This window comes from Ambystoma mexicanum, chromosome 13 (genome assembly GCF_040938575.1).
Source record: "Ambystoma mexicanum isolate Mex_15411 chromosome 13, UKY_AmexF1_1, whole genome shotgun sequence".
Classification (NCBI taxonomy): Eukaryota; Metazoa; Chordata; class Amphibia; order Caudata; family Ambystomatidae; genus Ambystoma; species Ambystoma mexicanum.
This window is the reverse complement of record NC_090938.1, coordinates 676,749,798-676,768,273: the sequence shown is the minus strand read 5'-3', so window position 1 is coordinate 676,768,273 and position 18,476 is coordinate 676,749,798. Positions and strand designations below refer to the sequence as shown.

Here is an 18,476-nt window from a genome sequence, read left to right as displayed (position 1 = left end):
GAGAAATGCCATGCAACTGTCCGACTGTGTGCTGGTAGGTGCCTGTGGCCAGGAAGTGGAGTACAGACACCACCTTCAGTAGGGGTGGGATGGCGGTTGGGCTATCTATCATGCTGACAAGGTCAGCCTGTGTCATGTCCACGATGGCGGCTATGGTGTCCCGGTCCAAACGGTAGAGGGTGTGGATCTGCTCATCAGTGAGGTTGAACGGATGTGCTCGGAGGCGTGGGATTGCGGGCTGCCTGCGTGGTGGTAGTGGCTGTGCTGGCGGCCCTTGCTGGCCCTGCCTTGCCCTCCTCCTGCGTCTCCTCCGTGCGGCCGGTTGTAGTTGGTGTTCGTCTTCTTCTTGGAGTTGGAGTACTTGCAGTGCTATCAGGTCCCCCAGGGCCAACATCGCGAGTCCTGCCGGTAGCATTTCGGAGTGGGTGTGGTTGTGGGAGGAGACTGGGTGTGCAATTTATGTGTTTTCAGGCTGTATGGCCTCCACCTTTGGTGATTCATTCCACCTGTGCAAGCTGCTCTCCCCTTTGGCCGAGCACGTCCCGCACACAACGCTGCAATTCGAGGAATGGCATCTTGCTATTGCAATCATGTATTTGTACCCGATGGCCGTGTAACATTGGTTGATATGTTCATTCGGCTATGGTCCCATTGTTTCACATACAATCTTTGCAGTCGCGAACAGACTTGTGAAGGGTCAGTGGAACGTAGTACTCGAGTAACGGTGGACCCTCATGCATCACTGTACCGAGTTGCAACGACGGGCGGGGCGTCCCATTTGTGAGTGAAGGCAGTTGCCATTTTCACACACAGCCGCACTAGATGGATTAATTTGTGATTTCAAGCGGCCACAGATGCCTTTTCGACGTGATGTTGCAAATGAGGAATTCGAAGGGCGGCGCTTTCGGTTATCAGCTAGCGGCGAGGAGATGCCCACAGGTCTGACTGCAAATATAACGTTCTATTGTTCAATGTCCTTGGGACAGGGGCCATGGCGAGGATGCATGATTGATTTGAATAGTTTGGGATGCGCAATAGCGAAGTGGACGATGAGGCCGGACGTTCCCAAATACATGTTACTTCACAACACTGGAATTACGGGCTGGGGCACAGTGGATTTTGCAGGCTGCATAACGCACAGACTCAATGGAATTCGCACATGTTATGTGAGTATGGAAACGGGCGTTTTCATTACGGGATGAGGGAATGATGAATGGATGCATGGGCAGATGATTTGATACAGTGTTTGCCATGTACAGGGCTTCTTGGAATCTGTCCGCCTCTCCTGCGCTATGTGATGCAGGGCTGCCATAGTGGGACCAGCGTCTATCTGGCCTTGTTGAGCCCTCCCTGTCTCGACGCGCCCTCAGACACTTGTGTCCATGCACGTTACCAATCCCATCTGATGGATTCTGTTTTCACAGACGCATGCACAGGTACACTCGTTTGTGATGGTGTTTACACCTCGATATAGATAGTTATGAGTCGCAAGTGGTTTTGGGGTGGTGATGATCCTTTGGAGTGGGCTAGCATGCATATGGCTGTGGATTTAGTGTGATCATTGAAGTGAGTTGTTTGAATGTAGTTCTGATGGCCATTCTGTTCTTTTTCTTTTCTTTTGGTTGACAGGTATCTCCTCCCCTTTTGCCACTGCCATCTGTATGCCACTCCTGCAGATGGCTTTTACTCCCGACACCTGCTGCTTCGTGTTAATCAGTGGAGCAGCATTACGATCTTATGGGACGATCGCCAATGGGCCACATGCCCTTACGCAGTACTAGTGGCTCGGAGCAACATTTCGGCCTTTCAGCTGGACTAGTGCCTCCCCATTGGGACGGCCCTGCGGTTCTGTGCGCTTCCATGTTGCCTTTTCGTACGAGAATGTGGCTCTGTGTACCATGAAGGAACAGGGCGTCACACAAGAAGTAGCTGGTCATTTCTTGCGGATGCAGCCCACAATGGTGAAATGTGTTTTGGAGTTCATGGCCTAATGGCTGTATGGGCTTGGTGAATTTGTTGTGCATTAAATTTCCATTCTGATATGGGCCGTGTAGCGTTCTTCTTTCCAAGTGATGTGGCATATTCCTATTTGGGGAGCGATGTATTGTGAGGAGATCTGCATTGGGTTCCAGCTTCGGAGTATAGTTGCGTGGTACTGTGCTGGGCGCGTTTGCCTACGAAGCCCAGTGAGGTCAGGGGTGAGGGCTGCCAATATGACTGTTTGAATGATGTCATGCTCAGGGGCGGGGGATTAGGTTTTGTGTAACAGATGCCGGTCAGCCAGGTGGACTGGTGGAATGATGTGATTTTCGGAATATTGCTGGTCACAGGTGCCTGTTTGCGTGCGTTTCTTGGTGGGGGACTGTGGTCATGTCCATTGGAATGGCTTCTGTATTCGTGCCATCTGTGCCCTGCGGCTCCCATTGGCCCCTCTTGAGATTCTTTTGTTCGTTGGCATGCATGGGTGACTTGTACATTTCACTGGTTGCATTGTGACTTCATTGCACCTACGGGGAGTTGTACTATGTGGCCAGGGAGCGGTGTACAGGCACTCAGTGGGGCCGTTTACGGTTGATTCGCGATGCCGTACTTCTCACCATGGCGGAATGGTACTTTCCGCCGTGCTTGATGGCGTTAGGTACATGTCCGCTAGGGTCGGAATTCGCGTACCCTTGCGCCATGGTGGTATTTACGGTTTGGCATGGCGCGCGCCCGCGTACTTGGTGCAGTTAGCGTTGGCGTTCACTACGGTGTCGCTAATGGCATCGTACTTTGCGGTGACGGGTCATAGTCGCACCGAGCGCTATTCGATGGCGGTATTGCATTTCCGCCATCGTTTTTCGATTTCCGCAAGGGTCGTAATGAGGCCCATTGTGTAGTCGACACGTGTTTCGGTCTCCTGGAACTGATAATATAGTCCCTTTCTTTTTGTAGACCTTCCTCAGGACGTAAGGTCAAACTTGGTTATCTTGCCTTTCATGGACTGGAGCAAGGCTCACCATCTATATAAAAAACATACATAATAAAAAGAATAAAACCCATCACGGTCTCTTGTCATCCATTTTCTTGTTTATAAGTGCTATTAATGTCTTGAACACAATCCACAGCTTGGATGCACACATCTTACTCACCTCCAGATAATTAATTCGGAGATGCAGTAGATGTGATGGAATAAATCCCTCAAAGGTACCAGGAGTACTTCTGGTCCTATGAGACAAAAACGGGAACAAAATCCGTTTTAGTTGCCACAGTAGCAACCCACATTGTCTCTACTTTTTTTCTTTTGCAATTACTAAAGTTAGTCCATATTCACTTACAATTCACGATCTGGAACCTGGCTAGAGTCCTGTGCTTGCTTCTGTTCAAGCTCTAACAGCTCCCACTGGACTACAATAGATATGCGTCCTCTATTTCGGTGTCCTAGGTGTTAAATATAATCAAAGGATCACATACGCATAATTTTTCCATAATGTATTTCCACCCGGCGTATTATGGGCTTACCCGCTCTGTGCAAGTCTTCTGATAGATGTTTTTTCTTTAATTGGGATCGCTGTTTAAATCAATTTTGGTTGGTTGTTGTTAGTCTTCCTATGGAGAAAACTATCCTAGTGCCAACATCATTGATATATCTTGCGTGTGTTTATCACGCAGTGCCCAGGCCTGTACCCTACCATTTGCCCCCAGTCGCATCACGTTGAGAAATTATACACACGTGTGCACATAATTGCCTCATATGTCTATGACTTACTGGTCCTCATATGAGGTAAGCCTCGCTATACAGAAAGGCATGTCCAAAAATTTTGAACCGTGTCGGATGTTCATTCGCCTGCCACTGTGTCCCTGGAGATGGGCTATCCCTAGGCGATATAGTTAATATTGGGGAACCGTTCCTCTGCACGTGGGTGATCTAGTTAAACTGCACAAACCATGTGAAAGTTCACTTTTGTCTGCATGCATCCTAACCTCCCAGCATGAGTGTCAAAAACTGCGTGCATGTGAATAACATTCATACACCCATTTATGGTATATGCCTTACCGGTCACGAAGATCCCATTAATGCCTTTGTATAATTTCTCAACATGATGCAACTGGGGGCAAATGGTAGGGTCTAGGCCTGGGCACTGCGTGATGAACATAGGCAAGATATATCAGTGCTGTTGGATGTTGGCACTAGGGAACCTGATAGTCTTCCTATGGAGAAAACAAGAAAGTACTAACAACAAACAACCAAAATTGATTTAAACAGCGATCCCAATTAAAGAAAAAACATCTATCAGAAGACTTGCGCAGAGCGAGTAAGCCCGTAACACGCCGGGTGGAAATAAATTATGGAAAAAATTATGCGTATGTGATCCTTTGATCATATTTAACCCCTAGGAGACCGAAATAGAGGACGCATATCTATTGTAGTCCAGTGGGAGCTGTTACAGCTTGAACAGAAGCAAGCACGGGACTCTAGCTGGGTTCCGGATCATGAATTGTAAGTAAATATGGACTACCTTTATTAATTGCAAAAGAAAAAAAGTACAGACAATGTGGGTTGCTATTGTGGCAACTAAAACGGGTTTTGTTCCCATTTTTGTCTCATAGGACCAGAAGTAGTACTGGTACCTTTGAGGAATTTATTCCATCACATCTACTGCATCTCCGAATTAATTATCTGGAGGTGAGTAAGATGTGTGCATCCAAGCTGTGGATTGTGTTCAAGACATTAATAGCACTTATAAACAAGAAAAAGGATGACAAGAGACAGTGATGGGTTTTATTCTTTTTATTATGTATGTTTTTTATATAGATGGTGAGCCTTACTCCATTCCATGAAAGGCAAGATAACCAATATTGACCTTACTTCCTGAGGAAGGTCTACAAAAAGAAAGGGACTTTATTATCAGTTCCAGGAGAACGAAACACGTTTCGACTACACAATGAGTTTGAAATTATAGCAAACTATCTAACGATACCAGTAATGAAGACAGGGTCGGAATATGTTGTGTAATTCTCTTTATGAGCTATGTGTAATATGAAGTTCTATTTACGCAAAAAAGAGAGAGTGTATGGGAATAAATGTTGGAGACCATTAGGGTATGAGCCTGATGTTTTGTAGTTTTGTTGAAAAATTGTGTTATTAAGCTATAGATACGTATTAGTATCATAATAAAAAAATTGCATTTATATTTTTGTATTGATAAAATAAAATGTCCATGTAATGCATTGATTTACTGAGAATTGTCATTCTTTATTCACTGGTCCACCCCCTTATCGTATCTGCTCTTTTGCTTGAGGGACAAGGAATCAAAGTGCAGGCACCCCCTTTTTGTATTAAATTTGTCAGAGCCAAGTGCCATCAACGTACTTTTATGTTCATGTCTCTCCACCGCCCCGAATATAGCTACAAATTGCATCTGCACTGGATCTGCATCCGAAGCTCTGGTTATGCCCGCCTTGAAGTCATATTTGCGGCCTGTGAGTCGGCAGGACACGCTGACAGTTTCTCGTCTACCCCAGCAAGTTGGCACTAAGCTAAGATGCCCTCTTGGAAGGGAGGGGTGGCAGACTGGAGTTACCCTGCCTTGCACCTGAAAGAGCTGGATAATGGGAGGGGCAGTGTCTTAGGACCCTTAATAAAACCTGAATGCTGGGAATTGTTAAAGGAATGCAGGAGACTGATGGGCTGAAGACCAAGGAAGAGGAGCCCATAGTGATTAAAGCTGCATTTGTGAATGCACGATGTGCTGTGGCACATGCGGTGGAGTTGGGGGAATTGATTCATGAACATGATCTTGAGCTTCTTTTATTGACACAGACTTGGTTCACAGAGTGAGCTCAAACCATCTATCATAAATTAGTGCCTTCGAACTATGGTATCCAGACAATCAATCGAGTGGATAGGAGAGGGGGGCATTGCAATAGTGTATAAATCCTCTCTATCTCACATATGGATGAGTTAGATTGGGTGGATGATGCGCAGATGGGGGACTTCCCTACAACACTGTCCCACTCGAGGTAAGTAAAAGTGATTTTAGGGTACAGACCACCAGCTCCAGTAGGACAATTTTGGAAGAAACTGGATCTGCATTTAATGTTGGCTGGGAGAAAATACAAAGAACTTCCGGTGTTTAGGGGTTTGGAACATTTTCTTGCAGAACCACACATCCAGACTCAGCCGAATTAGCTGAGCTTCTGGATAATCATGGTCTGGAGATTATGACCAGGGCAACATTGCATAATAAAGGTCACTGCTTAAATCTTGTAGCAGCAAGAGGAAAGTTTAATATTCTTCGAGACACTCCCAATATTATGGTCTGACCACTGCACCCAACTATTTGGGTTGTCTGGAAAGGAGGCGCAAGGAGGAGGAGGTAGGCATAGTACACAAGTGTGGATGTGTAAAACAGATGATGTGGCTAAAATTCCAGGAGAAGAAATGCAGGCGGGGTTAGCAGGTATTGACGCCACGCTGTCGTGTGAAGAATTCTTCAATACTGGAATGGGTATTTTAGAGGTTATGTGTTCCAACTATGGCCCTTTAAAATAAAAAAAAAACAAGAAATCTAAACCCTGGTTTGGACCCGCTTTGGCCCTGCTGCAAAAACAGGTGCAGCAAGCAAACAAACTCTGGAGGTTAACGAAACTGAGCAGTGATGCAGTCAGAGCTAAGGGGATATAACAATCTTGTTTGAAGCGAAAAGAGATTTCCTGCATAAGGAGATTGAGCAGGCAGGAAATCAAGCGAGGGCTGTGTTTGCTGTGGTCTGCAGATTTGGAAGCCCAGTTTGCACCACAGCATCTCTTACCACCTCACACGATCAAACAAATAAGTTTAACATCTTCTTTAAGGAAAAGATTTTGACTATTCAGAAGAGCATTGTCAGTGGGAGGTTTCAGGAGAAATGGGGGAATTGTATAAAAGAGGAAGATATATGGGAGAAGGAGGCCGTGATAGAGGGTTTCCGCTTTCAGTGTGTGAACAAGGAATTGATAAACTCCCTGATTCACCAATTGAAACCAACTAATGATCTGGCCTTTGCAATGCCGGGGTGTGCTGCCAATCGATTGGTGGCTAATGTTACACCTTGTATAACATTATTTGTGAATAAGTCACTGTTGGAGGGCCGGGTCCCAAATGCTCTAAAAAGAGCACTGGTGAAACCCCTGTTAAAAAAACCGAACCTAGATCCAGTAGTTTTGAAGAACTATCGTTCGGTGGCCAACTTGATCTGGCTAGCCAAGATTTTTGAGAAGGTGGTGTCCTCCCAATTTCAGGCGTTTGTGGACAGAGAGGGACTACTACTGGATGAATTCCAGTCTCGTTTCTGACCCAAACATGGGACGGAGACGGCGTTGTTAGCAGTACATGATGATCTGTTGGATGCCGCGGATGGTGGGGGGGTCTACAGTACTTTTGATGCTGCACCTGTCCGCGGCCTTCGACACAGTGGGTCATCTGATTATGCTACAACTTATCAGAAATGCAGGGAAAGCATCTGAACAAGTGGTTAGATGGTTTGGATCCTTTTTGAAGGACAGGACTCAATGAGTGGTGCTGAGGGGGTTTACCTCAGAGCTGATGCCTTTAGATTGTGGTGTGCCACAGAGCTCATCTTTATCTCCGTTGATCTTCAATTTGTATATTTGTCCAGTGCTCAATATTTTGAGGAGGCATGGTTTGAGTTTTCACTCCTAAACCGACGACACACATTTATATTGAGACAAAAAATATTGACGCTTTCGAAAAATTAATAATTGTATGACAGATATCAACAGATGGATGGCATGTAGCCAGCTCCCGTTGAATCCAGCTAAGACTGAGGTGGTGTTGTTTGGCCTAAGGGGAAAATGACAGCTGAGAGGCTCCCGCCCCCCTTTTGATTTTGGGCGAGGAGCTTCAGTTCGCCAGGAAAATTAAAAGTCTTGGTTGTTTATGGCAAGAGAATCTGGGCAGTGAAGCACAGGTAGGAGCAAGGTTAAGGCAGTATAATATTCATTGCGGATGCTGAGGAATATCCTCCCGTTCATCCTTGTGGAAGATTATGCAGTGGTGGTGGGGGCAATGACCAACACACACTTTGATTACTGCAACAGTTTGATGGCAGGGATTCCAGCAAAGCAAGTTATCAGATTGCAGAAGACCCAGAATGCGGCAAGCAGATTGATTGGACATCTGAAGAAAAGAGACCATGTATAAGCCCTGCATAGATCCCTTCATTGGTTAATGGTAGAGGATTGAATAAAATTTAAAGTGGCCCACCTGATGTATAAGTGCCTCAATGGGCTAGCCCCAGATTATCTTACTGCCAAGATTCTTCTGTATCACCCGAGTAGAGATTTACGCTCCAGCGGCAAACTACTGGTTAGAGTACCATCCTCTAAATTGGTTTCCAGGGGGAGACAGGACATTTGGACTGTATGGCCCCAAATTGTGGAACCAACTTCCATTGGAAATTAGAACATGCCTGGGGTTGTTCAGAAAGATGTTAAAAACCTATTTGTTTAGATAGGCAACCTCAATCATAGATCGCTCACACTGTTCATCCACTGCTAATTTTATTCTGATAGTTGTCACCTGCGTCTGGATACAGTTGAGTCGGTTTGGTGCGCTATAGAAATAATCAAAATCACAAATCAAGTGTAACACAATCTTCTTTTCCACAGACCAAAATGGCAGAAAAACACAACATCATGGAGGCTGACATTTAGAGTATTCACCTTCTTCGCGCTTAGCTCATCTGAAGCCAGGCCTCGGTCAAAGCCTTGTTTGGGATACTTTTGCACCAAGTCTGGATTGGTTGGCCATGCACATCATATCTCTGCTGCCCACTCTCTGTTTGCCTTCCTCTCCCCTACACTGTGGGCTCCCGGGTGGGTAGGCAGTCCTAGCAGTCTGTTTCTTTAGAATTTTGTTTGTGCCCTAACACTTAAAACAGCCTCCTCCATCACAGTCTCGATGACCGTACCAGGTAGTGGAGGACTCATTCTTCCCAGGCCTAGAGATGCTAATGTACTTGGACCATATAAAAGCTTATTTCAAGGATTTGACAAATGAGGTTATGCTTGTTCTAGAGCTCCATGGACCTTCCCTCAATCTTCTCTGGTCACAAACCCAGAGCCACCAGCAGGGCCTCACCAGGCACCCCTGGTTACAACTGGGGAAGGGCCCTTAGAGCCTCAACATGGACCACTCCCCTTACCTGATCAGGTACGTCCAACTCCTTCCCCACCTCTGAGTGATACTGATGAGCCTTCTTATCCGGATGATGGAGATGAGATGCCTTCTCCAGCTAGCACGTTTCACAATCCTCTTTTTAACTTGATGAGCTTCACTGAAATTCTCTGACCTGAAACACAGCAGGCTGAAGCAGGTATACTGTCTTGGGCACTTTCTGTCAGGGTATCCAAAAGACTAGGAATATACCTGCAAAAGGGTATGCTTGCCAAGGCCAGGAAGATATGGCTAAGCCACATTATGTCCTTTCCATAAACAAGAAATGTGGTGTTCGCCGCCACTCTTTGGGCTCTGAGTGTGTTGCTTGGCCTCAACGCTCATCCTTGGCTGTGGCCGTAGCTACCCTGTATTCTAGGGCATCTTCATAGGCCTATGCTACCAAGTTCTTGAGACAGGACGACAAAACATTAGAAGTGGTAGGCAAGAATGTCTTTGCCAACTCGGGTCTGCAGTTATGGCAGGCTAGCACTGAAGTGTTGCTAGGTGCAGAAAATCAGAATTTGTGGTATGAAATGTTGTGATTCGAGAATTATATCCCCCTAGATAAACTGGTACAGTTCTTAAAGAAGGCTAGCTGGATACTATCATCATCCCCCAGCGGCCCACCAAATGGATACCTCAGCCTAGGGTGCTGCACACTAGGCACTGATGGGTGCAGACAGCATGGCTTCATGTCACCAAATTTACTAAGGAGGTCAAGATAAAATGCTTCACTTTCCTTTTCATGGGGTGAACAACTTTCCTAGCTCGTCTGATGAAGCACTTTATAAAGAAGAAAGCCAGTACTCTCACAGTCAAGTCCTTTTCAGTACTGACAAAGCTGCCTTTGACAAAGCCTTCCTCAGTAAGCTCAAAGCAGGAGTTTTGTTCCTCCTCTTTTTTAGGATTCTGGGGCTCTCTAAACTAAAAGGCTAGGCTACCCGACAGGCCTGCTTGCCATCACCAAAAAAGACAACAGAGCACTGGTATAAGGGGGCTTTTCTAAAAATACTCCTCAGGTGCTAGTTCCAGATCTGGAGCCACTGATCACAACAAGAGATCCTTATGTGGGGTCCCACAGTACTCCAGTGGGGGACGTGTGGCGGCTAATGAACCTTCACATTTTAGCTGGGAGAGCCATGACATCTGACCTCTGTGTCCTATCTGTGACGAGTCAGGGTTTTCGTCTCCCACTCACTCTTGTTCCCTCCCCCATCCCTTGGTTCAGGCCAGGGCACATTCCCTGATTAGGTAACTTCAGATGTGGGATGTAGAACCCTACTAGAGAGAGGCTGGAACTACTTTTCACAGTGCCACTGTCCAAGCAGGCTGGCCTGACTGCCTTGGGTTTCAAGTTTCATCTACAAACAAAAATGTTCAAGATGATTAGACCAGGGCAGATCCGATCTACTCTCCAACACTGTTGCTATAGCACAGACGATTTTATGTAATTTACGCTAAGAAATCTCCATTTTCAGTACAGGTTTTTTCCTTTTGGCCTCAATTGGAACTGCTTGTGTTTACCAAGATGATAGCTACAGTTGCGAAGTTCCTTCGCCTCCATCGTGTTCATGTGTTTCTGTATCTTGCTGACTGGTTGGTGAGGACTCAGTCCAATGAAGTGGCCAAGGAATACTTTTAAATCTTGCTCAACCTTCTTTTCAACCTCAGTGAACCTCGGGATACCATTGACAGCCTGTCTTGGCATGACCTTTATTGGCTCTGCTGGAACATTGTCTGTGCTATTGTCCATTCCACAACTGAGAGAATGAGGTGCAATATCTCCAATTCCTTACTGTTACTCAGCCGGGTCTCAGTCACAGTGTGCAGGGGTTTCAGAGGCTGTTGGGCCTCATGGCTTCCTATGACCTTATGGGCCAATTAGCGCACTTGAAGATAAGGACTCAACTCATTCAGAGAGCGTCTTGGTTACAGGCTTTGGATCCTCCATCAATTAGCCTTCTAATCCTGGGATATATCTGACCAGATTTGGTTTTGTGAACCTGCTTGACAATCTTTTACTGTGGATTCCATTCGCAGAGCCTACTCCAAGTGACCATTGCAACATAATTCTCCTTTCTGGAGTGGAGTGCGACTCTGGGCAATCTGCATGTTTTTTACTTATGGACTAGCTGGGACCGCAGGGAACACCTTTCTGGCTCTCAAGGCCTGTTGCCCAACATAGGAACAGGATTGTCCGAATTCAGATAGACAACTGGACATCAATGTTTTATGTAAATAAAGAGAGGGCACCAGATCAGAGACCCTAACCCACTTGGCAGTCAAGCTTTGAGAATAGGCACTTCAGCAGGGTGTCCTTCTTCAAGCTGTTCGTCTTCCGGGCTTGAAGAACAGGAAAGCCGACTCTTTGAGACAACTAGAATCAGAAAACATGACTTGGAGTTAAATAAGTTGCTGATATCTGAGCTGTTCTTTCTTTAGGGTTCTCCACACTTACACATGTTGGCTCTTCACAATGTCACATCTTTCCCCAAATAAGGCCACATCATCCTCAGTGGAATCTCAACCTGGTCTAAATGGCTGAATGCCATAAACCATTTGAACCAAATCCTACCCTGGATACTGAGAGGGCCCATCATTGCCTACATGTGAGGGTGGCTCTTAAATGTTATCTTAACAGAATTAAGGATTTTGGGTGCTCGTAAAGACTGTTATCTTTGGTGGTCCTAACAAGGGTGCACATGCTTACAAGGCCCCCATAGCAAGGTGGATAGTGTGATGAATCCGATGGAGTCATAACTGTTTTCCCCGCGTTGACCTCCTCCCATATGGCCAGGGGACAGCAGCAGGTACCCGATCCTGACCCTGGAGGGCAGCTGTATGAGGAAGGATCACATGGGTGGAGACAACCTCCGGGAGGTACCATGACTTCATCGGATGAGACGCAGTATCTCCCTCTTTCCCATGAGGAAGGCCCTCTAATACAAAAGACCTTAATGGCATACTGCCAATTGTTTGTTTCCCCTTGAAGAAGAAGTAAAGAAACCCCTTCTTCATATTTTTCTGGTCAAGTGCCTAACTATGACACAGACACACCCACACACAGAGTCAACCCGACACCTTTGTCCTCCAAAGTACCTTTATGTAAAATCAAGAAGAAGAGCTTAAACATGTAAAAGCTGTTGACTCCTCCGCCGCCTATTCCACTAAACCTATCAACCACTACAGAAAATGTCTCTCCCCGAACAGCTGCCTTACTCTGGCGAGGGCCATTATCGGTACCAAATTGGATTATTGCACCGCCGTACTCGCTGGAGCTTCCACCAAAAATGTAACTAAATTACAATTGATCCAAAATAACACCCTTCAAGCTGTCTGGGGCCTAAAAAGATCTGACCACATCTCTAGTGAGACTTGAAGCTCACTGGCTGGCCATCAAGGCACGCATTGAGTTTAAAATCCTCCCAATCACCCAGCACTGTATCCATAATACTGCACCCACTTACCTTACCGCACGCATCTCCAAAAAACACAATCCCTGCAGTCTGAGATCCCCCTCTTCCTCCTCCCTTACGACGCCCAGATTCACCAGACAAAGAGCAGGAGGCGCCAGATTCACATTTATTGTTCCCACTCTTTAGAATGCTCTCCCTCCACGCCAGATTCACATTTATTGTTCCCACTCTTTAGAATGCTCTCCCTCCATCTATCAAAGACAAGCCTTCTTACCTGATCTATCCAATAACACCTGTGGACTTTAACTTCCAGAATTCCCAAGTTCTGAGACTGGGAGGATGCAGGAGCTTGAACAAGATACCAAGAACCTGATGTACACTCTATTTGTTTTTCCAAAGCACCTGTGCATGTAACATTTAAACCTGGTGAATGCACTTTTCAGAGAGTCAGTGCAGTAGGAGACCTTGGCTCCTGTCCCAAAACTCAATGATGTGAAGATTATGTACCGGTGTAGCAGAGCAGAGGAGGCCACCAGGTTAGAGGGAGAGATGCCGTACCCAGTGACAGAAGTGCCGTGGAGATGCTGGAAGCCGCAAGAGAAGTCCTAGGTATTCAGCAAGTCAAGAAAGTGGCTTTCTCCATTCCAGGACCTGCGGAGAACGGGCGTGTGACCGCAGAGCCGCTAGGGAAGCCGGCAGAACGACAACACACTCCAGTTTGGAAAGTGGCTGAAAGCAGCATGCCGCAGAAGCATGGACCGGAGATGCTGGAGAAAGTCAGTGAGTCTAACTGAAGCCAGTGGGGACCATAAGGCGTTCCGGCAACCACGCCAACAGTAGTTTGAACCTAATACTATTTAAGAATTTTTTTAATGTATAAAAGGCAAAGTACAACCCCCAATGAACTATGAATACCTAAAATGCAAATGTGGGGCAAACCTTGAACAAATCCTTACCACAAACTTATATACGAAACCAAGAACAATACATACATTATTGGTAACACTGAAAAACTATAAAACGCATGAGAAGTCCTGGCAAGCAAGATACCAGGCAATTATGATATGAAAAGTCCTGGCAGGGCAGTATACCAGGCAAAAGAAATCCATAAAGTGAAGTCCTGGCAGGCGAGTACACCAGGCAGTTGGCATTGCATAAAGGAACCTGGCAGGAGAGTATATCAGGCAATTTTCAGGACCCCCAGAAATGTTAAAGAAGCATTGTGTTTTCTGAACCAAGAAAAGATTGGTGTTTGTTTTCTAAACCAAGGAAAGATTGGTGGTGATTTTCTGAATCAAGGAGAGACTGGTGGTTGTTGCTTGAACCAAGCAACGACTGATATTAAAGAACAGCTGTGTTTTCCAAATCAAATTGAACGTTGCCTTAAAGGAAGACAATTAAAAAATGTGTTGCCTAAACAGGAACCATGTGAAGCAAAGCAGGAAACAAGGAACTACTAGTAAAAGAGACTGTTTTCACTATACTTAAGATTGCAGTGGAAGAGATCCACCCTCTGGAACCAAGGGCTTCCACCTTGAAGAACGTTTTTGTTGGAATTGTTCTTCAGTTGTGAACACTTTTTGCCGGTTTCAAGTTGAAGATAATTTCCTTACACACTTTTATTATTTTGTTTGTAGTGTAAGGTTCAGGATAAGACGTTTGGACCCAAGGATGGCTTTTCAGTTATTGACATCCTGACACAGACAGATCCTTCGTTTTGGTTTATAGATAGGGAAACTCCTCTTTAGCATAGGGTCAGAGAGGCATTTTCCCAACCCTTTTTCATTTAATAAATAAATTTGACAAGAACATGGCAACCTTGTGTCCGGCTCTCATTTCTGACCCTTCACAGTAGTCTCCTGCATTTTGGAGAGCTACTGTGTTCAGATTTTACCCCCACTAAAGGGCATTCACAACCATTTTGTGAGGGCTTAAGTAGCTTCAGTAGAATTTCAATGACATTTCCCTATGGATGCTATTTCAAAGACAGCAACTTGGGCTTCTTCCTCAACCTTCTGCAAGTATTACTGTCTATATAAAATCTCCAGGGTGGATGCACATTTTGAACAGTCAGCCCTTAAAAACCTGTTCAACTAAGTTATTACTACGGCCACTCTCCCATGTATATCAGTGCTTGGGAATCTCCCATAAGTATCGAGGGAAGGGTACAGGATGTAGTACTAAGAAAAAGTTAACCTAGTGACCAATGTAATCCCAGTCCATGGTCCATTTTCCCCCATATTCGTGCCCACCTTCTCCCCATAGCCATCAATGAGACACATAAATTGGTGAATAAAAAAGGCCTGAGAGGCAAAGCATGGGGTGGTTTTAGCAAGGCAGTTAATAGTCGCACATGCGTCCAGTTTTGTGTTAAAACCAAACGTCCAATTATTTTTCGTGCTGGAAACAATGCTCAGGCCCCGTCCCCGTAGGATGGAATGTCTCATAAGTATGGAGGAAAGGAGACCAGGGACTAGGCATACAGTAGTCACTACCATGAGTAACTTTTTTTTAATTGAATTTGTAACAATGTAGTTGATGCATGGGGTTTGTCACACCCTGTGAGCGAGGCCAGAGCACCAGGCAGTCCATGCAATCTCATATACATACAAAAAAAACACATCTCTATGCCCCTATTAACAGTGGTGTCCACTGGATGACCTGGGGTTAGCCCAGAGGCTCTACGCAAAGCAGCCAAAATCCAAAACGAAGCAGGGCTTGGGGGAGGGGGGGGGGAATTGGTCACAGTGTGCTGTTCAATTTTACATATGCGTAGACAGGATAGACTTTGTTGGGTAATTTGATGCTAGTCTATGGAAAAGTGACAACTGATTGTTCATTTTAATGCAGGTTGACCTTTTGCTGGCCACATGAAATCAGAAACATAACAGTTTGTGGCTGATAACCTTGGGAGCTGCGGGATCAACACAGTATTCGAGAGTAGATGAAATGGTAAGAAGCGAGTATGGCAGCAGCAACATTGTTTACAGGGCTGAGCTAGAAAGTTGAGTGTGGCTCACTGTGCTTCCAGACAGTACTTTAAGTTCTGTCCTGCAGCTTTCTGAATCTCTGATTTCTTATCTGCTCCTTGCCAAAATATGTTTTTGTCCACTGCCATGCAATATCCAAGTAATATAAATGGAAGTGAAGTTCAGGAACATGCATTGGGCTTGACATATCAAAAATGTATCAGCAAAATGTAAACACTTGTAGCCAGTTTGACAGGTCCATTTACAAGGCCTTTGTATGCCTCTTTCAAACCGCATACACACACTTTTTCAAATTTGCATTTTTTCCCTGCAAAGATTAAGAAGGACATTTTTACAATAGAATGCATCTCACAGATGTCTCTTTATGTTTTAATTTTTAATCCATATGACGACAAAACAGCTGTCACACCAAGAGAATGTAATCCTGGCTTGCACACTTGAGTAACTGGTGTGACCCCTGCCAATTACTGCTATCTACAGCTTCTACTAGCTAGTCTGAAGCAAGTAGGACAGAAATAACTTGAGGTTGCATCTGTCATATGGTACTTGATAGTCCTGAACTATTAACTAGAACTTGTGCACTGCCCCAGCATTAACATGACCCCTACTACCTGAGTGGTTTGAAGGAGTCATGTGTTTTTAAAATTCTTCTTATATGGGTTTGGGAATCTGTGCATAGTGGGGACGTGTGTGTGTGTGTGTTCGTTCAGAGAGTGTCTTTTTGGGTCAGATTCTGGGTCCGACGTATGTGTGTGATAGGTATGTGTGTATGTCGGGGAGCCCTCAATTCACTTCTTACAACAGAGCCATGATTAGGTTATTGGGTGCCACTACTGCCTGGCAATTATAGTGCCCTAGATAAATCCGAGAATCATCAGAATTACATGGAATGATTTTTGTGCTCTGCCAATTTCCCTAAATAATCATCTGTACCTTTATCAGAGAAACCAAATACTGGGAATATAGGTGCTCGAAACACATGATGGGGCAAGGAAGTTCACAGTGCTGCAGTCATGCTGTGCCTGTTGAATGTGTCTGAAAGAAACTAGCACTGATTCCTGCCCTCTGTGTGGGAGCTAGTTGCACTGCTTCTGCCCGTTATGTAACTGTACTATTTGTGAGTGAAGGGGTTCTGCTGCTGTCAGGAGTGTACATTTTCCATTTGTTAAGAATGTTTGACCTGCTGCTTCCCGTATGGTCTCAATGTGTGAGCCTGTTTGTGCCTCCAATGATATGGTCCTTTGTTTGCGGTTGTAATGCCATATCAGTCACATTGACAGATTGTGTGTAAAACATTGTGCACATGGGCAGACTGTTAGGCAGAATACTGTGCAGTTCCCTTAGGGAGCACTACAGAAGATTAAGACTACAGGTATGAGCAATAAATCCCCTTTGGTATCAGTCTGTACCACAAAGATTTAGTTGGTAGCTGTGGCTAAGCAGTCATACTTATCTCAAGAGGGAGATGAGCAGTATTCAGGGTTTACACAATAGGACTACAGTGCTATGTTACAAGGAAACACTGATCAAAGCTTTGTGTTAAAAAGAATATATATGTATTTTACACACTTCTAGTTCAACACATTAATCACAGTTAATAAAGCAAGTTAAAATCAGTCAAGAAAAGTATGCACAACTCCCTAGTTAAATTGTAGACAAGTTTGAGCAAGAGTGAAAACTGAGCAAAACGGCACAGTGAAAACCAAACACAAATGGCACTGTAGCAATATCTCACAAGGGAGGGAAAGGACAAGTTATACAGGAATATCTTCTTAGGCACCTTAGCAACACTTTCCAATAAGTTTGTGAACAAGTTTAGGCCAGGCAGTACTTTAGCATAGAGAATACTTAAATGAAAACCGAGCAAAATGGCACTTCACAAGTTTTAAAAGTGGGAAGGAAAAGGTGATTATAAGAAGTAGGTGCACCAACACAGTTCTAGTTGAGAAGCAATCTAGAGAAGGCAGTTCTAACAAATTTAACCAGAGTCAATAGGCCTGTGCCAGAGTCAATGGTACAGGGCAAGGGCCCAGGAGCAAAATGTTCTTCTAGCTGTAGTCAAGTCTTTGGTTAACGATTCGAAAAAAGGTGGGAGCGGAAGGCGAGAGACAATGTTATGTGATAGGGGCGGCCAACCCAACAGGTAGGTAAAGGATTTAAAACACCTTTAGCGCTACCACATGAACAGGGAGGCCTGGCGGAACAAAGTACCTTAAAATGAAGAAGATGCTCCTGTGGTGGTGGTTGTTCCTGGTAGTTCCTGCAGTTTGGGTGATCCAGCAGAGGAAGAGGGACTCTTGTCGTGGAGGAAGGTTCGATTGACTGCACTACCCAGGGATGAAATCAGCCGCGGTGCTGCCCAACGAATATAAGGTACACTCCTTTAAATCGCGATACGGTTGGAGGGCTGCCTGGCTATCTGGCCTCCAAGTGCTGGGTACTGGCGATTCGACCAGGGCAGGTCCAAGAAGGCCATTGGCAAACGGGTTGGCCCCACCAGCTCAAGGGAAGGAGGCTCGTTCAGATGAAGATCTGCTCTCGTCGTGTGTAGAAAAGTGGTGAGACGCTGCAGCAGGGCTTCACCGGTGGTTCAGTCGTTGCAGATGTCTTTGGCTTCTCTCTCCTCTTCGGTTCCTCAGTTCCAGTGGCAATGTCTTGCCCTTCTAGTCCTCAGGACCCTGCTTTTATGCAAAAAGATCCCCATTCATACAGCCTAGCTGTCATTCACACAGTGGAGTGGTCATCTTGGCGGGAGACCCTCCAGCCTATCGGGTTAGAGTGCGACCTGGGTTGCTGCGGCAACCCTGTCCAGGGGTCCTACTCCCCCTCCCACACAATGGACCCATCCCATACTGGGTGGCGCCGAAA

General features: G+C 45.5%; 1 protein-coding gene across 1 annotated transcript in view; it reads left to right on the top strand.

Moving 5' to 3' along the window:
• Window positions 1-18,476, top strand: part of FBXO47 (F-box protein 47) — a 1,436,412-nt gene that overhangs the window by 146,587 nt on the left and 1,271,349 nt on the right. Inside the window, exon 6 of the mRNA XM_069634700.1 lies at window positions 15,469-15,570. Within this exon, the coding sequence (XP_069490801.1) occupies window positions 15,568-15,570 (3 nt within the window). The 5' untranslated portion in view covers window positions 15,469-15,567. The remainder of the gene's footprint in view (window positions 1-15,468; window positions 15,571-18,476) is intronic.